Here is a 25,408-nt window from a genome sequence, read left to right as displayed (position 1 = left end):
AATGCTGTCTAAAGTTATTAACCCTCAGTTGAGACTTATAACTGGTTATGAGGAAGTGAAACGAACTAACTGTGGAAGAGGCCCAAGACCCTGAAACACAAGATTGTTTCAGAACATTCTCAATTCAATCATTGTATAAGATGTAAAAGGTGGGTTTTCCAGAATTTCTCTTAGAGGTTCATAATGTAGTAGTAAATAACTGAGAGTATGAAAATAACCAGTATCCTCTCCTCCCCACCCCCAGCAAAATACCAGTTAAGGTCTTGCCATTGTGTGGAGATTTGGAACATCCTTTGTAGGTTCAACCAATAGATAAAAAGGACTGCTCTAAGCATACACATTGGTGTGGTTAGGATAATCTTTTCTTGGAGAGTGTTTTTATAGAAGCCTGTGTGTTCTGATGCGCTCTTAGAATTTTTGCATGTTGGAGCTCAACTTTATATTTTTGTTACTATTATAGGTGGTATTTGATTAGTTTGTGCTTATTACAATATTTAAAATTAATGACTGAAATTCTGTGTTTCAACTAATTATATAGCTAAATAAAGATGTATTTTATTTTGTATTTTAAAGAAAATTTACTGTATGATTTTTGTAGTTTTGAACACCTCATAGATACATTGTTTCAATATTTACCAACTACATCTTTTCCCTTGCTTGTAGAACTTCAGTAACACCAAAAATTATCTGCCTCCAGAAATGAAATCGTTTTTTACTCCTGGAAAAGTATGTTTTGGGAATTGTTCTAACTTCTTTGTGGTGGTTTATTTTTGTGTGATTAGTGGCATTATTATGTTAATTTGTATTTAGAAATTGTTTAATCTCATGGTAGAAATTATAATTATTAGGTATTTCACATTTACTAGTAGGAAATAGTTGTGTTTATTATGTAGGTGCAGGCTGAACTAAAATACATGAACTTATATTTTAGATTATAATAAAGCTGTGGACACCTAGTCCTTAAATATCCTATCTTATCCTATCCTATTCTAGTGTAATATCATGATAAAATCTTATATAAAAAAAATCTTATAAAGGATATCTTACGTCCTTCCATACCAAGAGCCTGATAATCTGTTTTCATTGTTGACTACATATCACACTTGTTTTCACTTTCTATGTGAGCCTTTCCTTACATTAACTAAGAAATTTTGCCGTTAGCCTGTCTATGTAATTTTTTATTTAAGTGAATTCCGTTTATAATCTTTGTTTTGTTTAAAGATAGGCACATTTTTCATGTTTCGTATGTAAATCCTTTGGTTTACATCAATAGTAAAATTACTGTTTATATGGTTTTTTATATTTCTCTTGACATTAATCAAATAAAAGGAGATATATATTTTTTTTCCTTCCAGCCAAAAACAACCAATGTTCTAGGAGCTGTTAATAAGCCACTTTCATCAGCAGGCAAACAATCTCAGACAAAATCTTCACGAATGGAAACTGTAAGCAATGCAAGTAGCAGCTCAAATCCAAGTTCTCCTGGAAGAATTAAAGGGAGGTATGTAACATTTAAGGATTCCAACAAGCCTATGAGAGCTAAAATAATGTAACCCAAGACATTTAATCGCACTGAATGGAAATTAATGCATACTTGAACATTCCATTTAAACATTTTAACTATTTGCAAGTTTATATTTATTTGCTCACTCATTTTAGTTGGTATTCTGTTTTAGCCTTTCCTATTTTAACTTGTGGGGGTAAGCTGTGTTGGTGGCAATAGCTAGTTCCTAAATGTTTAGCAGTTATAAAACTCAAATTATTGTACATCCAAAATGGAAAACAGTCATTGAAAATGATGAGGTATGAGTTAGTATGGAAGAGTTATAACAATACTTTGAATGAAAAAGGCAAGGAATTAGACCACTGTTAGGGTATCTTTGCGTTTTGGAGATGTATTTTCATTTGCTTATTAATGTACAAAAAGGTTTTGAAGAGCACTCAACATCTTAATATGGTTATCTGGTAGAGAGATCACTTTATACTCTGGTATGCTTTGAATTTCTTTTTACCATGTACATGAGTTTAAAATATGGTGTCATTTTATATGATGTAGAAGCATTGTGAAGGAACTGTGTGTGTGTGTGTGTGCGTGCATGCACACACGCGTGCGTGCATGGGAATTTTGTGGAACTTGGGAAAAGAAGCGTGTCCAAACATCTGTTTTGTCTGTTTTAAAGTTGAGATGCCATTGGAAACTCAATTGAAGTGTTTAGTGGGCAATTGGATATGTGAGTCTAGAACTTGGGTTTCTGGGCCAGAGATTGAAATTTAGGGATCAGCAATGTATATAAATGGTATTTATTGAGTACCTACTCTATTTCAGATACTGAGCCAAGTGTTTATTAGTAAAATTGACAAAAGATCCATGGTTACATTCTTGCAGGGAAAGATAACCAGTAATTATAATAATACAGAAACTGTAGTATGATAGAGGGTGTAAAATGCTACAGAGAGAAAAAAATGTGGAATGAGGATAAGAGAGAGGCAGGGAACAGGGAAGATTTGTAAGCTAGGCCAGCCCAACTTGTTAACAAGAAAAGTTCTGATTTGCTCTGTTCCCACTAATAAATAGAATTTAGGTTTTAAAAAGACTTAGGGGAAAAATTAAATTTGTAATTTTTTTTATTTTCCTGTAATAAATTTTTTTAAAACTTTATTTTGATTTATGCATACAAGAACTGGGGTGTAGGCCAGAGGTGAGGATGAGAGGAGTCACCAGAGACAGCGTGGGGAGCAGAACAGGTGAATCTACTGAGACACACTGCTGAGGGGAGCAGTGGGCAAGATAGGAGAGGTCTGCTGTGCCATGTGGGTTAGCTTCCTGGGCAGGGATCAAATTCATGCTGCAGTGGCTGGAGAATAGCTTGATAGTGCTGAGACTTTAACCCCTGCGCGACCAGGGAATCCCCCCTGTAATAAATTTAATGTGCTTCATTGCTTGTTGATTAATGCTAAATTTGATAGGCTATAGCTGATACTTTTTGAAAAAGAGTGACACTTTTTCTTGTAAAGCTATAAAGCTACACTAGGGAACAGAAAAGGCTTGTATGCTTTTGTGATTGTAATAGCAATTGCAAATGTCTATTCAAAGGCTTGATAGTTCTGAAATGGATCACAGTGAAAATGAAGATTATACCATGTCTTCACCTTTGCCAGGAAAAAAAAATGACAAGAGAGACGACTCTGATCTTGTAAGGGTGAGATACTTGGTTTGATTTCATAACAATTTTAATAATAATTTTACTCTTAATCATATTTTTACACTGATACAAGTTAAAGTTACTCTTAAATGTGGCATTTCATTTTCTTTTAATGGTTTTAATTGTAAATCTGAGTTTCTCTTCCACTGTTATTTCAGTATATTGAGTCTTTTGTGTTTCTTGTCATTCAAATAAGTAATCTTTATTTCTTAGATCTTTGAAATCAAACATGCCAATTTCATACTCAGAACAAATTACTTCTGCTTTTTTAAAAACACAATAAATTTAGACTTAGTTTTAGAGCAGGGCACTAGAATGAGGGTCCTTAAGAGCTCCTCCATTTTGATTGATTCTTGAGCATTTAATTACTTAAATAAGCAGCTAGTAAAAGTAGGAAATGCTGTAATTCTTGTAAAGTCCCTGTTGCGTTTTTAAGTCTTACTCGCAGTAATAACTTGTATGATAGACATAATTTGCATCTGTCTTTAGAAGACAAATTCGTTAGTTTTTATGCAAGTATAGAATATAGTTATACATTCAAACACAACCTGATGGCCTTAGAATTGGGAGTATTTTGATTTTCTAGGTTAACTCTATAAACAGTTGATGAGACTTTTGAGTCAGTTTCTTTTATCTGTAAAATCCGGATACTTAACTGGGTAAGGTCTGTCAGAATAAGTGAATTGTCCAAAATGAATTGCTTATGCTGCTGTTTTATTATTTTTCTAATGATTAATATTTTTGATAAATAATTACCATAAGTTAATGTGTTTGAATCTACTGGATTAATAGTGGTGGAAGGTTAGTAATAAATAACTTGACTTTCTCTGAATATTACTTTCCTATTTGTCTTCCACTGGACCATCATTACATACACCAAGAGGTTTAAGTTATTTTCACATATCTTTAGTAATTATTTTGCCAGATTAATTCTCTTTCCATTTAAAATTTTAAATTCTGATTTTTATTGGCTGTTTAAAAATTTCACCCAACCAGAATTAAAAATTGATCGCTTAGCCAGAAAGGAATCTTGTTATCTGGATTTATAGAAGAGAATCCTTGAATTGGAAAAGGTATTTATGTCTTCTAGTCCTACTTGTCACTTAGTGCAGAAATTTTTTATTATCATTAATGAGAGTGGTTACCATATGCTTGAAATGCGTTAAGTGGAGAGCTCATAATATCTCTCATTTGTTGGGAAAATCAGTTAGGCCACCCATTCCCACACCTGCATATTCCTCCCCTTGCCTATCCCTTCCAAAAATTTTGGGAAACATGATTTCATATTAATTCTTAATATTTATCTTACAAATTCTGTTCCTCAGTCTATCTTTTGGAGTAATATAGAATAAAGTCTCTATGGTTCGTAGGACTGTTTTTAAATTCTGAGCTTTTGACTTTTATTTTTATAATTACATTGGAGACCTTTTGCTATCTGTCATGAGACATGATGTTCATTTTTTAGAAGTTCTACAAGAACCATACTAATAAACTAGTTTTAGCTGAAATAGCCTCAAAGGAGGTGAACATTATGAGACAGTTCTCTTAAAGGCCAATAGGTTATAGTGAAAGAGTACCATTGTCTTTGCACCCCACCAGCTTTTCACATTGAAATTTTACAGGAAAGGAATTATTGTCCATATACCATTATATTAAAATATTTAGTTTTATAGCTAGCATATTTCCCCCATTTTCTGCTTCCTAGCTTCAATTTTATATTTCCTCTGTTCTTAAAATGACATAGTGTGAACTGAAAAAGAAATTACAGAATGTAGTGCTTTAGGAAACTAGATTATTTTATGGTATTCTTAAAAAAAAAATCCCAACATTGAATTTCTTGTTTTCCACCAGCCTTTTCAAAGGAACTCAAGTTTCCCAATGAATTCAAACACTTTTTCAGAACTTTGGACATTAAAATGAATTGTAACATTGTAAAATTGAAGGTGGCATTTCAAATTTAGTTTTAATTTAACATTCCTCCTATCTTTCCATTTCTGGGCAATTTTATCTTTATGTATAAATTTTTAATTTATGTAAGTTTGTTAATTTTGCAAGTTAAAATCAGTCAAAGGTTTTATATTTTTCCTGGCATATAAGGATAATTTAGTGCTAATAAATCATTAATATAATACAGTAAATCAGTATGCCAAATAAAAAAGCACTAAAAAGAAAGTCTCTGATCATGCCAAAATGATGTAAAATTTAAAATTATTCATGACAGATATGAATTACTAGCGAACCAATACTAGAAGGATGCTTCCTTAACATGCTAAAAATTTTGTTTTAATTCGTAGTCACTAATTTAATCATTCTACTTAAAGGCAAAATAAATACTTGAAGTAGTCTTATTAATAATTGGGATCAAAACAAGCAGCTTTCACCACTATTATTTTGACTAATTTAGGAAGACATGAACTAGGTATCTAAAGTGTAATAATGAAAAATGCAGATGCATGTATTTTCATTTTTATATACTTAGAGAATTGAAATACTAAGAATTTAGCATGATAATCATTTACATACATATATACACACACACACACACATATATATATATGTGGCTAACTTTACTCTGGTAATTTAATTTTATATTAAGTAAAGCCTTGGGAGAAAGGGAATTTACTACAGTGGCAACTACAAAAAACAAAATTAGATAGACAGATCTAAACATAACCTTAAAAAGAAGTAGGGAAAATGTAACCTTTGTGGAGGAAATGTCAAAATTGAGAAAATTAAGAAGACTTGAAGAGAGAGAAGACATGTTTTTTCCTGCATGGAAAAAATAAATTTAAAAAGATGACTGTTCTTTCTAAATGACTATATAATTGTTAGAATTTCAGTGTGATTTTTATGTCCATGTGGAAGAATGAGTGAATACAGAAAAGAGGATTAATAAGATCAACCCAGCCAGACACAAACATATCTAGTTATAATAACAACACACTGTGCTACTCTTACAATAGCCTAGAAACAGTCTTATTTTTAGAAACATAATGCAAAATGAAGGAAGCATACAAATCAGTCTTTTGGGGGGATGGGAGGAAAAACAATTTAGGACCTCATCTAACATCGCATTCTAAAACCAGATAAAATAATGTTTAAATAAGTTCACGCAGCCATAAAAAAATGCCATATACTGGGAGTCTTTATAGAAGTTTCTTTTCTAATATTTCTGGAGTTTTGGAAGTTCAAGATAAAGTACTAGCCAATTTAATTTAAATGAGAGCTCTTTTCTCATTTGCAGGGGGCCACCTTCTTACTGAGTCCTCACATGATGGGGAAAGAAATACAGAGAGAGGGCTTTCTGGTGCTTCTCTTTGACGGGCAATAATCCCATCATCAGACCCCCACCATCATGATTTCATCTCAACTGAAGTACCTCCTAAAGGCACCATCCCTGCATACTGTCACATTAAGAGTTACAACTTCGGCATCTGAATTTTGTGGGAACACAATTCAGTCCATAATATATAGAAAATAAAATTTAAAGATAACACAAAAGTATAGAAGACTGTAGATTAAAAAATAAAATTCCAGTAAACAAATAGGAAAATGGGCATAATACCAAGAACATAATTAAATGCTAATGACTAATGAAACACAAAAAAGGTACTCAGATAATTTGACTTTTTTCCCGCTGATTTTTTTCCACTGATTTTTAAAAATGTAAATTGTTGCAAACCTATTCATATTAACTCAGCACATCAGCCATATGTATTTGTGTTTTATGTATGTGTGTGTATGGAAAATTTAACAGAAGTGGGTAACAACTTTTTGGTTTCATTCTTCAGATTAATGTGTAATAAAATTTTATGTTTGAAATTGTGACATTTATTTCTAGTCTGAATTGGATAAGCCTAGAAGCCGGAAAAAAACAACTGTCACAGATTCAGAAGAGAAGTTAGGTTTGGATGACCTGACTAAATTGGTACAGGAACAGAAACCTAAAGGTAGTCAGCGTGGACGGAAGAGAGGCCATACAGCTTCAGAATCTGATGAACAGCAGTGGTCTGAGGAAAAAAGGCTCAAGGAAGATATACTAGAAAATGAGGATGAACAGAATAGTCCACCAAAAAAAGGTAAAAGGGGCCGACCACCAAAACCTATTGGTGGAGGGACCCCCAAAGAAGAACCAACAATAAAAACTTCTAAAAAAGGAAACAAAAAAAAGTCTGGACCTTCGACAACAGAAGAGGAGGAAGAAGAGGAAAGACAAAGTGGAAACACAGAACAGAAGTCAAAAAGCAAGCAGCACCGAGCATCAAGAAGAGCTCAACAGAGGTAATTATGTGTGACTCTGAACTCTGCATAGATTTAGTCACTCTATTGTAAATCATAATTTGATATTATCCACATTTGGGTCTTCCCCAAAGCAGAGCAGAGTCTCCTGAAACTAGTGCAGTTGAATCCACACAATCCACACCACAGAAAGGACGAGGAAGACCATCAAAAACGCCATCACCATCACAACCAAAAAAAAATGTGTAAGTTGTAAATAATATTAAATTTCAAACCAATTTCAAATTATTTGCAAAAGTTCATAAATTTATCAATATACATAGAACTGTTTTAAATCCCATATATTTAAAACCATAACACTAGGGAAGATAAATTTTTACAAACTTGCCTAGGTGATCAATGTCCCAGTTAACCCTCTGTTAACATTTGTATATTTTTATAGGTTTTAGGCAAATCTTTATAAATGAATACTAAATAATTTATTATTCCCTATACAGGCTTTATGGTATCTAGAGATAAGGTATTTTTAAATAATCACACCATATTGACAAGTATGCCTTATCATTGCAAACTAGTTTTTCTTCATGTCTTTTCTCAGCAACTTTAACTCTAATAAATGGCTTTTATTTTTACTTTTATTCTTTGAATTTTGTAAGAAAGTAATGGACATCATTTTTCTTAATTTATATCCATAGAAGTGATCGTGCTGATCTCATGTTTTTGGTATCCTGGTTTTCTTTTCTAATTAACACATCTGTATGTACATATAGGTAATTTTGACTGTTTACACAAACACGTTTATAAGAGAGTTATAATAAGAAATCTGTATTCAAAATTAGTAATGTGACAGGAACATCAGTGCTACAATTTGTAGATTTGACACCTCCCCATCCCACCCCCAGTTGTTTAAGTGTTTAAGTAAAATAGCATGCCATCTATTAGAAATTCTGCAGTTTTGCTGAGAGTAATTGCATTACATAATTAAATCAATGGTTTGACTTCAGAGTTCACAACATGCTTTGGTTAAATACTTAGGTATTTAGAAGTTTTTCCTGTTCCTGTGTATTCCACAGGAAGAGGAAAATTGCTTCAGTGTCTAGCCAGTACTTCATACCTTCTTCCATTTAATTTTTTCCCTCAGGTAAAAGGCAAAGGTAAGTTTATTTTTGTGTCAGCTTCATAAATGTGTTTGCATTCAACCATGGAAAATTAGTATTTTTGTTAAAAAAAAAAAAAGGATTCCAAAGAAACAGTAACTTTTAATAGTTAATTGTATGATAAGAAATTAATGAGGTAAATACCTTTCACGCTCATAACTTTAACTTGTTTATATTTGAGGAAAAGAAAAATAAGGACTTACATAATTGTTATCCTATAAAATTACATCAGTTTTCACATGAATGTTGTAAACGAAACAGGTTATTTCTTTTTGAAAATCAATAGAGAAAGGTTGTATATTGTATCTTAACAGTCTGTTTTCCCTTTACTGGAAAGCTCTGTTTTAGACTTGGTTTAATAAGTTTTGACTTGCCTGTTCTTCCTGTTTTGCCCTCAGTGGAATTGAAAAGGATTATGTTAATTTCATGTTATTACTGTATTTTCTTTTATATCCTGAAAAACTGAAACAATTAAAAGAATTATGTGACTTGAGCAGGGCCTTAAACAATACACATTTTAGATTGCTTTTAAATGTGATAAGCTAATTAAAAAATATGAAAATATTTGATTAACTGGTGTTATCTATTACATATTTTGATTGCCTTCTCGTTCAGAGAGTACTAGGTATTGGGGGCTATACTGTCATAAAACAGACATGATTCTTGTCCTCATGAAACTTACAATATAAAATATAGGTAGTCATTAAATAAATCACACATAAATATGGAATTATAAATTGTTAGATGTGCCTTGAGGGAATAATTTAGGGTTACAAGGGAATGGAATGGGAAGGTTGAGGAATCAGAAGTTTTCTGTTTTGAAAGTGATGAACTGATTCCTTGGGAACAGAAGGAATTAGGTAGAGAGTAGGGACAGGAACATTAAGGTATGTATAGGTTGTGAAGTGGAAAAAATTTTGGCAGATTCAGAGAGCTGAAGGAAGGATTTGCTGAACTGTAGTTGCAGAAAATTGTGGAATGGAAAGAGATATGGAAAGGTAGGCAAGGACTGCCTTCAGAGCTTTATTTTTTTTTTAAAGACTTAATGCATACAAGAACTGGGGTACATGACAGAGGTGTGGGGGGGTGAGAGGATTCACCAGAGGCAGAGTGGAAAACAGAACAGGTGGATCCACTGAAATACACTGGTGAGAGGAGCAGCGGGCCAGACAGGAAAGGTCTGCTGTGCCATGTGGGTAGCTCCCTGGCTTGCTGGGGAGTGAGTTTGTGCTGCAGAGGCTGCAGATAGCTTCACAGTGTTGTGCTTAACCCCTTGTGCCACTAGGGAGGCCCCAGCCTTCAGAGCTTAATATGTTAAGGGTATTTCCAAAATTACTCTCGGTAGAGAATTACCTGTGGAGTGAGGTGGCATCATCTGTTTTTACATTTTTTAAATATTACCTTGTAGAGAAAAAAGGCAAGAGATGAGGATGGTTTGGAAATACATAGTAGCAATGAAGATATAGAAGTGAATGAATGAGATTTCTTTATAAGTACACTCTCTAGGGTCAGATAAAGACTGGTACACTGTTAGAAAAGACTCCAGATTTTCTGCTTTTTAAACAAGTATTTCCTCTGATGGGAAAATCTACTTCTTAAAGATCAGAGTCCTCATTTTATTTAATGTTTTTTGCTCTAGCCGTGTAGGACGCTCCAAACAAGCAGCCACTAAAGAAAATGATTCAAGTGAAGAAATAGATGTGTTTCAAGGTAGCTCTCCTGTCAATGATGATATTCCACAGGAAGAAACAGAAGAAGAGGAAGTTTCTACAGTAAATGTATGTATTTCTTTTTTTTTCTTTTTTTCTTTTTTTTTTATTAGATAATAAATTTTATTGTTATATTCCCCATAAATGTATGTATTTATTAAAGTTCCATGTGTGATAGTGTGAAATACCGTTGGTGAATACTTGATTAGATCCAGTTAGCACTTGCTGTTACTTAATAATTAAGTGTATATTTTTCTTCATTAGTTTATACTGTTGTTTTACCTACTGACTTGAATAATAGAGAAAACATTTTTTTGGGGAACCTGAAGCTAATTGAGAATAATAGATGTGACCTAGTGAAAACATAAATGTCAAGTTTTAAACTGAAAGAACAAACAAGTTTAGTATTTTTAAGCATTTAGGTTTTGCCTTGATTTTTAGAGCACCTATCTGTTAAGTATACTATTTATACTTAATAACTTTTTGTTTGAATTTCACTGTAGAAACTAGAAGTACATCAATCATACAGAATAAAATCATGTCTTTAAAATCAGCCTTTGTAATTCATGAACTTTGTAATAGACTCTTACGAAAGTAGGAATGTGAAAATTCTGAGAATTTTTTTTAAGGTAAACAACCACTTTGCTAGTTAATACATCTCAGATATTTCTCTTTGATGTACTATAATTAACACATTTACAAGAGCTGTTCTCTTGATATACTAATGCTGGATCTCTATCTCTGTCCTATTTAATGTAATCTCTCCTGTCTGTATCAGGATTCATTTATGTAAGTTAGGATCACAGAAAAAAATGATAAATTGTGTCCTCAAACTAATTGGGCAAACATTGTTTCTGAAAGTTTTTTTTTTTGGATGTAAAAATAAAGCTAAAGTGTCCATAGTGATTGATGTCTTCATCAAACAAAAGCTATACCATAATTTAATTAAAACCCTTATTTTGTTTGTATTTCTTATTAATATTGATCCTTTTTGAACTAAATTTTTAGGCTTTATTAGTGTTTGCCAGTAAATAGTAACATGCCTGAACTTAAGAGTATTTTATATATATATATATATATATATACACACACACACACACACACACACACACGCATGTATTTGATAATTGTTAGGATCCAAACTCACTTTCCCAAAAAGACATTTGTAAGCCTAAGTTCAGAGGTATCAAATATTTTCTTTTATATAAGGAAATATAAGTAAAAAGGATATTTGTGTTTTCTTTTTTGCTGTCAACACTGACTTCTACTCATATCTCTTTAAAATTATTAAAATAGAGAAGTAAAATAGTTTTCTCTTTGTTATTGTGAGAAAGGCTATTGTGGCAATTCATATGGTATATAGATCTAAGTATGTGATGCCAGCGCAGAAAGTTAAAAGGAGAAAGGTTTCGAGGGAAAAAAAAGAGGAAATCTGAACCAAGCAAGAATAACAATTGGTAAATAATACTAATTACTCTGCAATAACTTTGTACCCATTTTAATTCATCACCTGGTGACTTTTCTTTTAAGGTACGGCGGAGAAGTTCTAAAAGAGAAAGGCGATGAACAAATGTAACCAATAACTTTCTTTGTGAAAGCTTTGAAAAAAATCATTTGTTGTCAAGCCGGAGGCTGAATAAAGCCTTTGCTGCACAAAATGGGACTGCTGAAGAGTGGACAGTTGGACCTTACTTTGATGACCTCATGTGTTTGTGGTCATACAACTTTAGCCATACACATGGTGATAACATTGACTCTAGAGTCTTGTGAAAATGTAATGTGTGATGGCTATGTAGACATAAACTAAAGACGAAACTTGTAAATATATTTTTCTTTCTTTTTTTTTTATTAATGTTTCTGACTTCTAAAGTGCTTGTATAGCTTTTATCTGCGGCTTTAAACTGACAGTACCCTGTTTATTGGATCTATTGATTTGAAAGAGTTTTGTTAGAATAGATCGTAAGCAGTAATCTGTCAGTGTTTGTATTTGTATTCTCTGCAGTTTTACTGTGAAAATTTTTTTCAACAAACGGTGTCATTTTCTTGATGTCACTCTTTGTTGGAGAATTTAAATGGTCTCTTTCCCTTGTGTATCTTACATAGTGTTTACTCCTGGGCACCCTTAATCTTCAGAGGTGCTAAATTGTCTGCCATTACATCTGAGCGAAGCCTCTGATGGGAGGACTCCTTGCAAATTGTGAAATAGTCCTGAAGTTGTTTGATTATTTTACACCTCAGTATTGGTTCCAGAATTTTCTGGCCTTTCATGGCAATGAAAATTTTAAGAAGAGAGAGATTTAAAATATTTTAATTTTAAAGAGTGTGTTATAAAATTATGTACTGAATTCTTTATCCCATTTTACCATCCTTTTCAGTTATTATTAATCTACTGTATCAATAAAATTCTGTAATTTGAATTAGATTTTAATAGTCTAGAATGTTATTGTGTATAGATATTTCCTCTTGGACAATATGTTCAGAAAATGCAAATTATTACACTATAATATAAAATCTGATATATACACATTAGAAAAGTTGCAGTTCTCCATAACAGTGTGTTAATCAGAAAAAGAAAAAAAATTTTATTGATGCAGTGTGTCTTTATAAAGCTGTTCTTGAAAGCAAGTGTTTTGTATTTTATAGTGAGTTGCATGTTAATGGAAAAATTGCTGAAAATGGGATGTGCTCTTTGTAAATTCATATTTAGCCCATAGTATATGATAGATTGCCCCATAACATAGTTTTTCATCAAGAGTTTATTATTGTACTTTATTTTGGAGCCAAAAAATTGTTTTTTGGGGGGAGGGCAGGGTGGGAGTGATATCCAACTATATGAGCTACTGTAGGTATCACAATCTTATGAACTTTGAGTGAAATTCTACTTTGTCCATTTTGGAAGAAGTGGAAATTTATTTGGATTTAGACCAGATCTTTTTTTTCCTCGTTGTTATAATCTGCAAAATATAGATACAAATTACTTAAGGCAGTATCCTTTATACAGTTTTATAAACTGTGTTTTGAACCAAAATATATGTTACTACTTTAATGCTTACCTAAATTCACTTTAGTATTTCAGGTGCTGTTCTTTCTTTTTTCCATGTCTTTAACATCGTAAAAATAATCATATTCTAACTTATTAAATTTATCACACTGAATAATGGAGCATTTTCATATAATACATCATTATGTTTAAGGTATATTCCAAGATTGGTTATAATAGATGGGGGATATAATAAAGAAACTACTATTTTGGAAAATGACATTTTACTATTTTCCAGTGTATATCTCAATTGATGTGATTATTTTTCTTTTAAAGACTTCTTCATGTTTACGAAACAGCTTTTTACTTTTTAAAAAATGTTGTGAATTGTGTCTTAATCTCTCAATATTTAACTATTCTTCATTTACAACCGTATGACACCAGTGATTGTGGGAGGCTGCTAAATATCAAGGCAGCTAATGTTGGGCCAAGATAATTGGTTCTTAAATGTTGCATTAGCCCTATTCTCCCATACATGCTTATTTCTATGTCAGCAGTACAAAGGCATGTTTTTAAATCTATAAAATAAAAAATAAAGGATAGCTTTGTATTTTTGTCATTGGCAAAATTGCACCAGAAATGTTTATGAAAGTATATCTTTAAGACCGTTTTATAAAACATAAAAATATGATTGTGGAGGATTTTTATTTGCATGATCATAGTTAACCAAATCTCATCGTATATTAATGTTGAACATCAGTTCACAAAACTGTTCATTGTAGATTTTGTTTAATGCCAATGAGTCTGTGATTTTGCAACTTGTCTGTTCACTTTTGGGAAGATTATGATGTAAAATTTCCATTTTTCTGTAGAAAAATAGGTGCAATAATGATCGAAGTTTTGATGTCCTGAGTCTTCATCTTGGAGGAGTACCTTATTATGTTTAAACTTAACATTTCATGTACTAACATTTAGAGAGCCACATACTATAACTATAGTAAAATTAAGTATGTATAAAACATTAATTGCTAACAGTAGTTAGCAAATTCTTCAGTGATAATGTTCATTTTGAAAATATGTACTGTATAAAATTAAGAAAATATTTAACTCACTGTAACAAGTTCCATTATGAAAATTTTGATTCTTCAGTGAGGTTATCTTGCTGCACTCTGTAGCAAATATGTTTAATCTACATTATAATAAAATTTCTTGCTGCAGTGCAACAGGAAGCTATTTCAGTGATCTCCACTGTATATGTAAATTACAGATGTGGCTGTAAAACTTGTTTTAGGTATTAAAGGTTAAATTACTTTCTGTATCTTCTTATTACAACTTGTAAGTTTGATTTTTAAGATTTCCTTTTGCCCACTTGAAGATTATCAGGAATTAAAAAAATTTGTTTAACTTAGGCACATCTCCCTTACCACATAGTATTATGTCACCATAATGAACAATTGGTATTTAGATAAATAACCAATTTTCAGAAACATTTTTGGATTTTTCTGTGAAGTTGAATAAACATGAAAGCTAATATAATTGTTTATTTGATTTATGTGAATCAATACATATATTGGAATATGTTTACTAAATGAACAAAGACGGATGATATTTAATATTGGAGCTTTATGAACTTGTCATGCAAATCTTGGCTAACAAAGATTTATTGCTGTTAAAATTAGTGGATTGCATAACTGAAAAAAATAGGTAGATAATAGAACTTTGGAAATAAGCCATAAGAAAACACATTGTTAGTGGAAGTTCTACTCATTTCTTCAGCAAATACGTATTGCGTGCCTACTACTAGCTAGTCTAATTATAAGGTTGGAGAAATATGAAAACTAATTAGATATATGACATGATGTCAGATTGTGAAAAGTGCAGTGAGTAAGAAAGGAAAGCAGGATAGTGCAGAAATGAGTAGTGGAGAATATATTTTATGTACTTCAAAGCTATGTTACTCAGTGCATAATGTCTTTGATTAAGTGAACATTTCATAATTATAAAATATCACTTTGTATCTTTATGAATATTTCATGTTTGCTTTGTCCAACGTTAACATTGCATACCAGTTTTAGCTGTTGATTGGATGACAGAACCTCTTTTATCCTTTTATTTTCAACCTGTTTGTATTCTTATATTTAAAGTGAATGATGTGAAAACATTTTATGCCTTCGTGGCATTTTTTTTTTTACAATGGCTGAAGGGTGTTTATTCTTTATATGTGCAGAAGACATAGCAGCATACATTTAGCCTAGTTTAGTGGCAAGTTCTTTAGCCTTTGCCTTTTTCAGCTTGGAGGTGCTAGCCACCGATTTTGGACTCAGAATGTGCTTCCCCAGTGACTACAGATCTCATGACCTCTGTCACTGTAATTGGTTTTGATAGCTTCTACCAGCTTAGCCAGGGCTCCTTTGTTTTCAGAGTAACCTGTGTAAAGGTGACGGTGGTCCCCAGTTCAGCTTTTCCTTTGATAATGGAGTAGGAAACCTCCATCTTCCAAGACAGGGCAGATAGGAAGACAGACAACTTGGCTTCCACATCACCACCAGCTGAGCCTGTTCTCATCAGGGTGATGACAGTATTTACCCCTGTTCAAAGGATAGGTAGTCTCTTAGTGGGGACATCCTCTTAGCCAGCAGCCTTCTTCTCAACCCAGGCCAACAATCTTCGCTTCTTTTCCTAGGACTATGGTCTGTATTTGTGAGCCAGCTTAAGCAGTTGAGTAGCGGTTTTAGTGGACCAAGGCCTGTGTGCACTGGTAAATGGCAGGTGGCACTTTCAGTCACTTAAAATAGCCCTTTGTTGCTGCAGCCTGATGTAGTGGGTCCATTTGACAAAGCGTGTGAGGTCTCTTCTGTGTGTCCTGGATGTCCTGTCCAGTGCCAAAAGTCCTGGAACTTTACTCAAACAATGCATTTACCACATTCGTGGCCTCCTGATTCTTTGCAATCGTAGGGGGCAGGGCCAGCTTCTTTACCTTGGTGCCTTTTGGCCTCTGGTGGCTGCATCCTTTTACCCAATCTTAGAGTTTTTGTTCTTAAAATGTTTATTGACTGTTTGCTTTTGGTGTAATTACTGATGGCAGAATTTATTTATTCTTATTTTTATTTTTTTCAATTTTTATATTTCCCATATAATTGCAACCCCCTGATTTTGACCCCAATCCCTCCTTTCCCCCCCACCCCCAAAGTGTGTCTCTGGTTCATAGTTGTTTGTTGATTTTGGTTTTTTTTCTTTCTTATAGTTATTCTTTTTCCTGGTCCCTTATTTAGGTTTTCTAGATTCCTGTTATGAGTGAGACCATCCGGTATTTTTCTTTTTCTTTCTGGCTTATTTCGCTGAGCATGATCCCTTCCAGCGCCATCCATGTTGCTGCAAACTACATGTGTTTATCTTTTTTGATTGCTGAGTAATATTCCATGGTGTATATGTACCACATCTTCTTGATCCAGTCATCTTATTTTTGGGCATTTGGGTTGTTTCCATAGCTTAGCTATTGTAAATAGTGCTGTTATAAACATAGGGGTGCAGGTGCCCTTTGGAATTAATGTTTCTGTGTCCTTTGGGTAAATACCTAGTTGTGGAATTGCTGGATCATATGGAAGCGCTATCTTTAGTAGGTTGAGGAATCTCCACACAGCTCTCCATAGTGGTTGGACCAGTTTGCATCCCACCAGCAGTGCAGGAGAGTTCCTTTCTCTCCACATCCTCGCCAACATTTGTTGTTGCTAGTTTTTTTAATATGTGCCTTTCTCACTGGTGTGAGATGGTATCTCATTGTAGTTTTGATTTGCATTTCCCTGATTGCAAGTGACGTTGAACATTTTTTCATATGCCTGTTGGCCATTTGTATTTCCTCTTCAGAGAAGTTTCTTTTTAGCTCTTCTGCCCATTATTTGACTGGATTATTTTCTTTGTTTTTGTTGAGTCTCATCAGCTCCTTTGTAGATTTTTGTGATCAGTCCTTTATCATTAGTGTTGTGTGCAAAAATTTTCTCCCAGTCTGTGGGGTTTCTCTTTGTTTTCTTAATTGTCTCTTTTGCTGTGCAGAAGCTCTTTAATTTAACAGTCCCCAGCTATTTATCTTTGCCTTCACTATCACTGCTCTGGGTGATGCGTCTGTAAAGATATCTTTGAGGTGCATGTCATGTAGTGTTTTGCCTGTATTTCCTTCTATATATTTTATGGTTTCAGGTCTTATGTCTAGTTCTTTAATCCATTTTGAGTTGGTTTTTGTGCTTGGTGTGAGGTAGTGGTCAAGCTTCATTCTTTTGCATGTAGTGACCCAGTTTTCCCAGCACCATTTATTGAACAAACTTTCTTTTCTCCAGTGCATATTCTTTGCTCCTTTGTCAAAGATTAGTTGACCATAGATCTGTGGGTTTATTTCTCGGTTTTCTGTTTGGTTCCATTGGTCCATGTGTCTGTTCTGGTTCCAGTACCATGCAGTTTTGATTATTATGGCTTTGTAGTATAGTTTGAAATATGGGAGACTGATGCCTCCATTCCCTTCTTTTTTTTTCAGGAGGGTTTTGGCTATTCGGGGTTTTTGGTGGCTCCATATGAATTTCATCAATATTTTTTCTATTTCCTCGAAGAATGACATTGAAATTTTAATTGGAATAGCATTGACTCTAAATTGCTTTTGGTAGGATGGCCATTTTGATAATGTTAATTCTTCCAATCCATGCGCAGGGGATGTCTTTCCATTTCTTTGTGTCTACTACTTTTTTTTTCAATATTTATTTATTTATATATACATACATACATACATGCATACATACATACATACATACAAGCACTGGGTACAGTCAGAAGCACGGGAGGGTGAGAGAATTCACCAGAGCCAGAGCGGGGAGCAGAGCAGGCAGAAGGACCGAAGTACACTGCTGAGTGGAGCAGCGGGCGGCAGGAGAGATCTGCGTGCCATGTGGGACCCTCACCCGGTGGCAGGAGAACGCAATACTTCTATTTCTTTTAACAGTATTATAGTTTTCTTTGTATAGGTCCTTTGCTTCTTTTGTTAGGTTTATTCCCAAGTATTTGATTTTTTTGTTTCAATAATAAAAGGAATTGTTTTCTTGATTTCTTCTTCAGGTTTATTGTTTGTGTATAGGAAGGCTATTGATTTTTGTGCATTGATTTTGTATCCTTGATGGCAGGATTTAAATCAGCTATCTTGATAACTTTTTATCAGTCTTCTTTATTCCTTTATGTTCTCCTTTTCCTGCCTTCTTTTAGCTCATTATTATTTGTTCTCTTCTATTAGCTTTTAGTTATTCCTGATTGTATTATTATTTTAGTGGCTACTCTATAGATTGCAATGTCTGTGTTTGGCTTGTTATAGTCTTTGTTGTACTGTTTTACTGAACAGTGTAAGAAGTTTAATAGCTTAACCTCTTGCTGCAACTCTGCTCTCTGCTACAATTGTTGTATGTTTCGCCTTATAAATGCTGTGATGCTGCTACTTTAGTCAGTGTTTCCTGTTTACTCCCTTACATTTTTCTTCTTTCCCCCTTAGTTTCATGTTTCCCTTTTAATTTACTTTCCTTTAGCCTGAAGAACTTTTAGTATTGCTTATTTTATTTTTTATCTCTTAGTATTCATCTTTTCTCTAGTAGCCTCTGTTCCCTCCTTCCTTCCACTTTCTTTTTTAAATTTAATTTATTTTTAAATGAAATACCTTTTTCTTACATTGGTGTTAATTTTTGGACAGTATATGATTTCTCCCCTCAGGTGTGATCACTGTAGTTCTCCCACCACCAATTCACACATATTCCATCACCATAGTCCCTTGTGCTCTTCACACACTCCCCCCACCACTTTTACCATCCTCTTCCCCCCCCCCCATGCCACACTCATTGGTCAACTTTCAAGGTTTGTCTTTGACCCTTTGTTTGGTTTCTCTATATTCCATATATAAGTAACACTGTCTGGTAGTTTTATGTTTCTCTTTCTTATTTCACTTACATAATCCCTTCCAACCCCATCCATGTTGCTGCAGATGTCATGAGTTTATCATTTTTTGTCACTGAATAGTATTCCATTGTGTATATATAGCACATCTTGATCCAGTCATCTGTTTTAGGGCATTTAGTGTGTTTCCATGTTTTGGCTATAGTGAATAGTGCTGTAATTAACATAGAGTACAAGTTTCCTTAGGCTGTAGGGCAGATCCATTTTTAGTGTTTTGAGGGACTTCCACACAGCTTCCCATAGTGGCTAGGCCAGTCTACATTACCACCAAGAGTGTGAGAGGGTTCCTTTTTCTTCATACCCTCACCAGCACTTGTTTCTGTTTTTTATAATGTGGGCCATTCTTAGAGGTGGAAGTGGTATTTGCATTTCCCTGATAATACATGATGTTGAACATTTTTTCATATGCCTTTGTCCACTTGCATTTTTTTTTTTTTTTGGTGAATTGCCTGTCTAGCTCTTCTGTCCATTTTTTGATTGCGCTTTTTGACTTGTTTCTATTGACTTGTGAATCCTAGAGCTTCAATGTAAGTATTTTATCAGTTGTAGGGTGTGCAAATGTTTTCTCCCATTCATTAGGGTGTCTCTTCATTTTGGTTAGTGTGTCTCTTGCTGTGCAGAGCTTTTTAGTTTAATGTAGTTCCAGCTGTTTATATTCTTTGTTTTCCTTGCTTCTGGAGAAACATCCTCAAAGATGTTTCCGAAGTTTATGTCATACAGTGTTTTGCCTGTGTTTTCTCCTATATATTTTAGGGTTTCTGGTCTTATGTCCAAGTTATTTATCCATTTTGAGTTCATTTTTGTGTATGGTGTGAGGTAGAATCTAGTTTCATTCTTCTGTATATGGCAGTCCACAGTGTTCCCAGCACCACTTGTTGAAGAGACTTTTCTCATTCCAGTGTATATATTCTTTGCTCCTTTGTCATAAATTATTTGACCGTATATGTATGGTTTTATTTCTGGACCCTCAATTTTATACAATTGGTCTGTGTGTCTGTTTTTGTTCCAGTGCCATGCTGCTTTGTAGTATAGTTTGAAGCCTGGAGTTATAATCCCTTATTCCCCCTTTTTAGTCCTTTTTCATTTAGTTATTTAGAGTCTTTTGTGATTCCATATAAATTCAGCAATATTTATTCCATTTCTTTGAAGAATGGCATTGAAGTTTTTATATGCATTGCATTGAATCTGTAAATTGATTTGGGTAGAATGGCCATTTGATAATATTGATTTAGTATTGCTTTTTGTAGTACAGTTAACTTAGTGTTAGCAAGATATTTAAAATGACTTTCGTACCTTCATTTTTGAAGGATATTTTGGTACTGAATTCTGTATTGGCACTTTTGTTTATTTGGCATTATTAAAGTTGGCATCCTGTTGCTTTTGGTTTTCATATTTTCTGTTGAGAAGTCAGTTGAAAACTTTATGCTCATTGTAGGTCATGGGTTTTTTCTGGTTGCTTTTAGGATTATGTTTTTAGCTTTGTTTTCAGCAGTTTGACTATAATGAGTTTCTATACTTTTATTTGTGGCATCTGGTCTGTGAGATTTTGAAAGTTTGTAAATATGTGTAATGGAAACATTGAAAATATTTGTTAGGGAGAAGATAATAAAACATATTAAAGATTCTAGTACATGTTAATAGTTCCATAAACTTATTTATCATTTTCATTTTATTTATTCCACTTGGGGTTTACTGAACTCTTGAATCTCTTAGTTGATATATTCCATCAAGAAAAAATTTTTGGCCATTAGCCCTTCACATGTTCTCTTATTTCCTCTCTGACACTCCAGTTATAAATGTATTATACTGTTTGTGTCCCATGTTCTTTTCCTTTACTTTCTTGTTTCCAGTCTTATTTTCTCTCTTTGCTTCAGTTTGGACATTTCTGCTAGTGTGAGGTTTGATCATCTCAATTCATGGAATTTGAATTGAGTTGCAGATTTAGTTAGACTGTCAACTGATTTCAAACATCTTGAGGATACGATTTGTATTATATAATAGGCCTTTTCCTTTAGCACATCAAGATTAGAGGAGATTTTATGAAGCCTTCCAGCCTAGACTTTAGCAGGAAGGCTTTTTATATAGGATAGAGGAGGTTCTTTGAGAAGGTGACATCTGAACATGGTCTTCCATTTAGTTGAGAGATCAAACCATATGAATACCTGGGGCATAGTATTCCAGGCAGAGGGAAGACTAAGTACAAAAGTCCTTAGAGAAGAATGAACTTAATGACATCAAGGAGTTCAAGAATATTAGTACTTTTGGAGTGAAAATGAGCAGGGTTGATAAATGAATAGGGGAGAAAGTGAGGAAATAGAGTCAAATCATTCTTACATGCCTTTGGGAAATTTTATTCAAAGTTCGGTGGGATTCTGTTACATGGCTTTGAGTAGAAGAATGGTTAGATTTTTTTAAAAAAATTTTTAATTTAACAAAATACTCTGTATTCAACATATCCAAAACTAAATGCACAATCTTCCCAAACCTGTTCCTGTCATATATCTGAAAATAGAACTAGCATTCAACTAGTAAATTAAAACAGAAATCTAGAAATTGCCCTTGATGACTCCTTTGCCCTCATATACAGTCTCATCAAGTTCTGTTTATGTCCTGATTATCTCTTGGATTTTTCTATTTTTTTTTCACCAGCATTATCTTACCTTATACTAAATTATCATCATTTCTTTGCTTCAGACTGGCCCACATTTACTCTTGTCTTACCTCAAATTCATTTCACAATATAGTCAGGTTTGTGTAATACATTGAGCCCATCTACTTGCAGCAGCAGCAGCAGTAGCAGCAACAATAGAAACCCTGCAATCCTTTAACAATTTACCTTTGTATCTAGGATAACGTGTCCTACAAACTTCTGTGTCTTTGGTCATTCTATCTAGTTAGTCATGTCTTCATAGTCTGTGCTAGGTGCACTATTCTTTCAGTCCCATTCCCAGAGTAACTAGCTATTAGTGTCTGTATACACATTCAAAAGATAAAGCATATTCTATTCCTGCCTGGAGCACTCTTCCTCCTTTTGCCATGTCTAGTTGTTTCATACTCACGCTATAAGAATTTCCCCTAAGGAAGCCTTTCTTGATTTCTGTGATGATCAGGACAAACTCTTAGTTTACCTCTCTCTATACATTTAACATAGTTGACATTTTGATTATTTGATGAACGAATGCCTCCAATATGGTAAAAGTACACGACGACAGATAGTATATATTTGTGCTGCTTTATCGCTTCACAGCACAGTGCCTAGCCCGCATAGGGGCTACTGAAAATCATGAATAAATCTAAACTACTAAAATGTAGATAAAGAACAGATATTAAAAATTGTTCAATTGAGTTGAAGGAACCTGTTGGGATTTCCTAATAAAGAGTGTTAGAATACATTATCTCCCATTGTGAGAAATGTATTACATTTTACAAATTAAGAAACCCAGATTTGCCCAAAAGCTAGAGTAGAGCCAATCAGAGTCGATGGGTCTCAGACATATTTACAATACTGATTTGGGTTAGAATTCAAATAATTTCCTTAAGCCAAAACTGTATACACAATGCTTTCATTCTTGGAAAATGATGAGGAAAATGTAATTGCATTCATTTTAAATAACTTACATTATTAAACTAAAGAGTTTAATTGGGTTCACTGTATAGTCTGCATTATGCCACTTGGGTGCATGTAATTTTCGTATATAAAAAGTTTCTGGAGGTTGGGCCTCCCTGGTGGTGCAAGGGGTTAAAGACTCAACCTATGAAGCTATCCACAGCCAATGCAGCATGAGTTCGATCCTCGGCCAGGGAGCTACCCACATGGCACAGCAGACTTTTTACTTGCCCGCTGCTCCCCTCAGCAGTGTTGTTCAGTCAATCTGCCTGTTCTGTTCCCCACTCTGTCTCTGGTGAATCCTCTCACCACCCCCCAACACCTCTGGCCTGTACCCAGTTCTTGTATACACAAATAAATAAATCTTTACAAAAAAATAAGTTTCTGGAGGGGTGGGAATACTGTTTTATTCCCTATAGCACCTTATAGATGATGCGTATCTGAATATTTGGGGATTGTGTGCATACCACATGGGAACTGAGAAGACTAGGTTGGCTGAAGTGAAGAACTTCTTGAATGGTTGGGTATTTGGAAGATATGATTGCAAAAGTAGTTCAGAGGAACAATGTGTATGTAGTGCTTTGGATTCCAAAGCTGCTCATGGCTTTTTAGAACAAAAGAATAGAGCTATGAAACTTACTGCATTAAACATGATGACATTAGAAAGGTGTATAGTACCATTAAAGTACTGTAAGCCGGGAGTCCAGTTAGATGATGCATATAAAAAGATTAGCTTAATTTAGTAGTTTGTTCTTGAGGCAATTACCTTGTCTTCAGGCCTCAAAATTATATCTAACCAGACCCTGTTTTGTAATTCCCTTGTTGAGATAAGCAATGCTCATATTAATGGTTAAGTATTTTTAGTTTAAAAGTCTAGATACTTCCTCATAGAAAGGAAATAGAAACAAACATTCAGAGTCAAATTTGAAAATCACCCTCCCCTTGTTCAGGGTTGCTCTCTGCCTCACTTTCTCGCTCATATTCCTAAATAACTTCTGTTTTTATGTAAGTGGGAACATACTGAATGTCTTACTACAGCTTTTCCCTCTACTTCATGATCTTATAAAACAGTACATATGGGCTTAACTATTTTAGCAACTGCTTAATGCTGGTTGTATAGGATGCCATAATTTAATCATTTTTCTGTTTATGGGCATTTTGGTTATTTATATTTTCCCCCATTACAAGCAATGCAGCAAATGATTATTCTTGTGTGTATATGTGTATATAAATGTGTGTGTGTGTATCTTCGTGCTGAAGTACCAGATTTCCTGTAAAAAATAGATTTCTATGTGGAGAATTGTGGAGTTCCTCTAAATTATAAATTATGCCCAATTGCTTTCCAAAAATGTACCAATACTTTTTTGTCAATCCAGTGGTTACAAAATTATTTTGTTTTCATTGCATGTCTCTAATTGCAAATGAAACATTGTTGCATGTATTTATTTTGGCTATTTTATTTGGCTAGTTACTTGTTCATTTTCTTTGCTGATTTTTTTTTTACTTCGCTGTTTGTGTTTTTACCATTGTTATCTCTGGGTAAAAGGGAAGAAAAAGGTGGATTATGAACATTAGCCCCCTTGTAATATTTTATTTATGAAAAAGTTACAGTTTTATGTGAGCGTATATGCGTCAAGTAGGTTTACCATCTTTCTATGAATTCTTTGTATATCCTTTCACTAATTCTTGCATGTTAAATATAGGTTTCTTTGGTATCCAAAAATAGAGCATTCCTATTATATGTTTCATAAGCTGAAATAGTAAAATTTTTGAGTGTTTCCAGATGTGCTGAATAATCTACCAATTCATATCCAGTAACACACAAAACCTAAAATAGTGCTAACATAGTGAAAGCAGGAATAATATGGTAAATACACAACCTGTATTAAATAGTCCCTGTGGAAGGTGTTTGGTAGGACTACTCTGCCTGCTCAGAGTACATACTGCCTCAAGAATTGCTTCTGCCAAAGAAATGCTGAATGCTGTTTTTACATTTGTCATAAAAACTGAATCCTTTTTGCATTTCTTTTGGTTTGTGAAACAGGTAATGTAGGTCTTTTGGAAGAGCTAAAGGGTGGATTGTGAAGAGCAGTGGAAAACCCACCTTTGTGTGAAGATACCTTCTAGTGAGTCACTTTTTAAAAAAAGGTATCTTTATTATGGAATGCATGTTTATATACATTATACATATAGTACATCTTTACTTACGAATTCAAATCTCAGTTTTTTTCATTATGGCTTCTGGGTTTTGTGCTTAGTACAAGATTTTGAAAATATTTTTCTGCTTCTAGTACTTATATTTGCTTTTAAAAACAGCTATTACATCTGGGGACTATACATTTTGTGTGTGATTGTTGTCTAATTATCTCAAGTGTATCTATAGTAATTTCTAAATGCATTTTATTGTGTAGTTTCTCTTATCGCCAATGCTTTGAAGTGCCCATGAAGTAAATTAGATCTATTTTGGGGCTCATATTTCATTCATCTGTTTGTGCCTTAGGTCAGCACCTAATGTAATTATTGTATCTGTAAACTAT

The 25,408-nt window shown here is 33.7% G+C and overlaps 1 protein-coding gene across 4 annotated transcripts in view; it reads left to right on the top strand.

Annotated features, from left to right (window-relative positions):
• PDS5B (PDS5 cohesin associated factor B) overlaps window positions 1-11,874 on the top strand; it is a gene marked incomplete at both ends in the record, with an annotated part of 107,552 nt that extends 95,678 nt beyond the window's left edge. Inside the window, 7 exons of one of the 4 annotated variants that reach the window (XM_084235485.1) lie at window positions 664-726; window positions 1,356-1,501; window positions 3,095-3,200; window positions 7,045-7,484; window positions 7,577-7,687; window positions 10,239-10,377; window positions 11,839-11,874. In XM_084235485.1, coding sequence (XP_084091611.1) covers window positions 664-726; window positions 1,356-1,501; window positions 3,095-3,200; window positions 7,045-7,484; window positions 7,577-7,687; window positions 10,239-10,377; window positions 11,839-11,874 — 1,041 coding nt within the window. The remainder of the gene's footprint in view (window positions 1-663; window positions 727-1,355; window positions 1,502-3,094; window positions 3,201-7,044; window positions 7,485-7,576; window positions 7,688-10,238; window positions 10,378-11,838) is intronic. The other 3 variants (XM_084235486.1, XM_084235484.1, XM_084235483.1) reach the window with 3 other exon arrangements.
• Window positions 11,875-25,408: the final 13,534 nt, after the last annotated feature.

Source organism: Talpa europaea, assembly GCF_964194135.1.
Source record: "Talpa europaea genome assembly, chromosome: 6".
NCBI lineage: Eukaryota > Metazoa > Chordata > Mammalia > Eulipotyphla > Talpidae > Talpa > Talpa europaea.
Note: the sequence above shows the minus strand (reverse complement) of the source record. Positions and strands in the feature narration are given on the sequence as shown.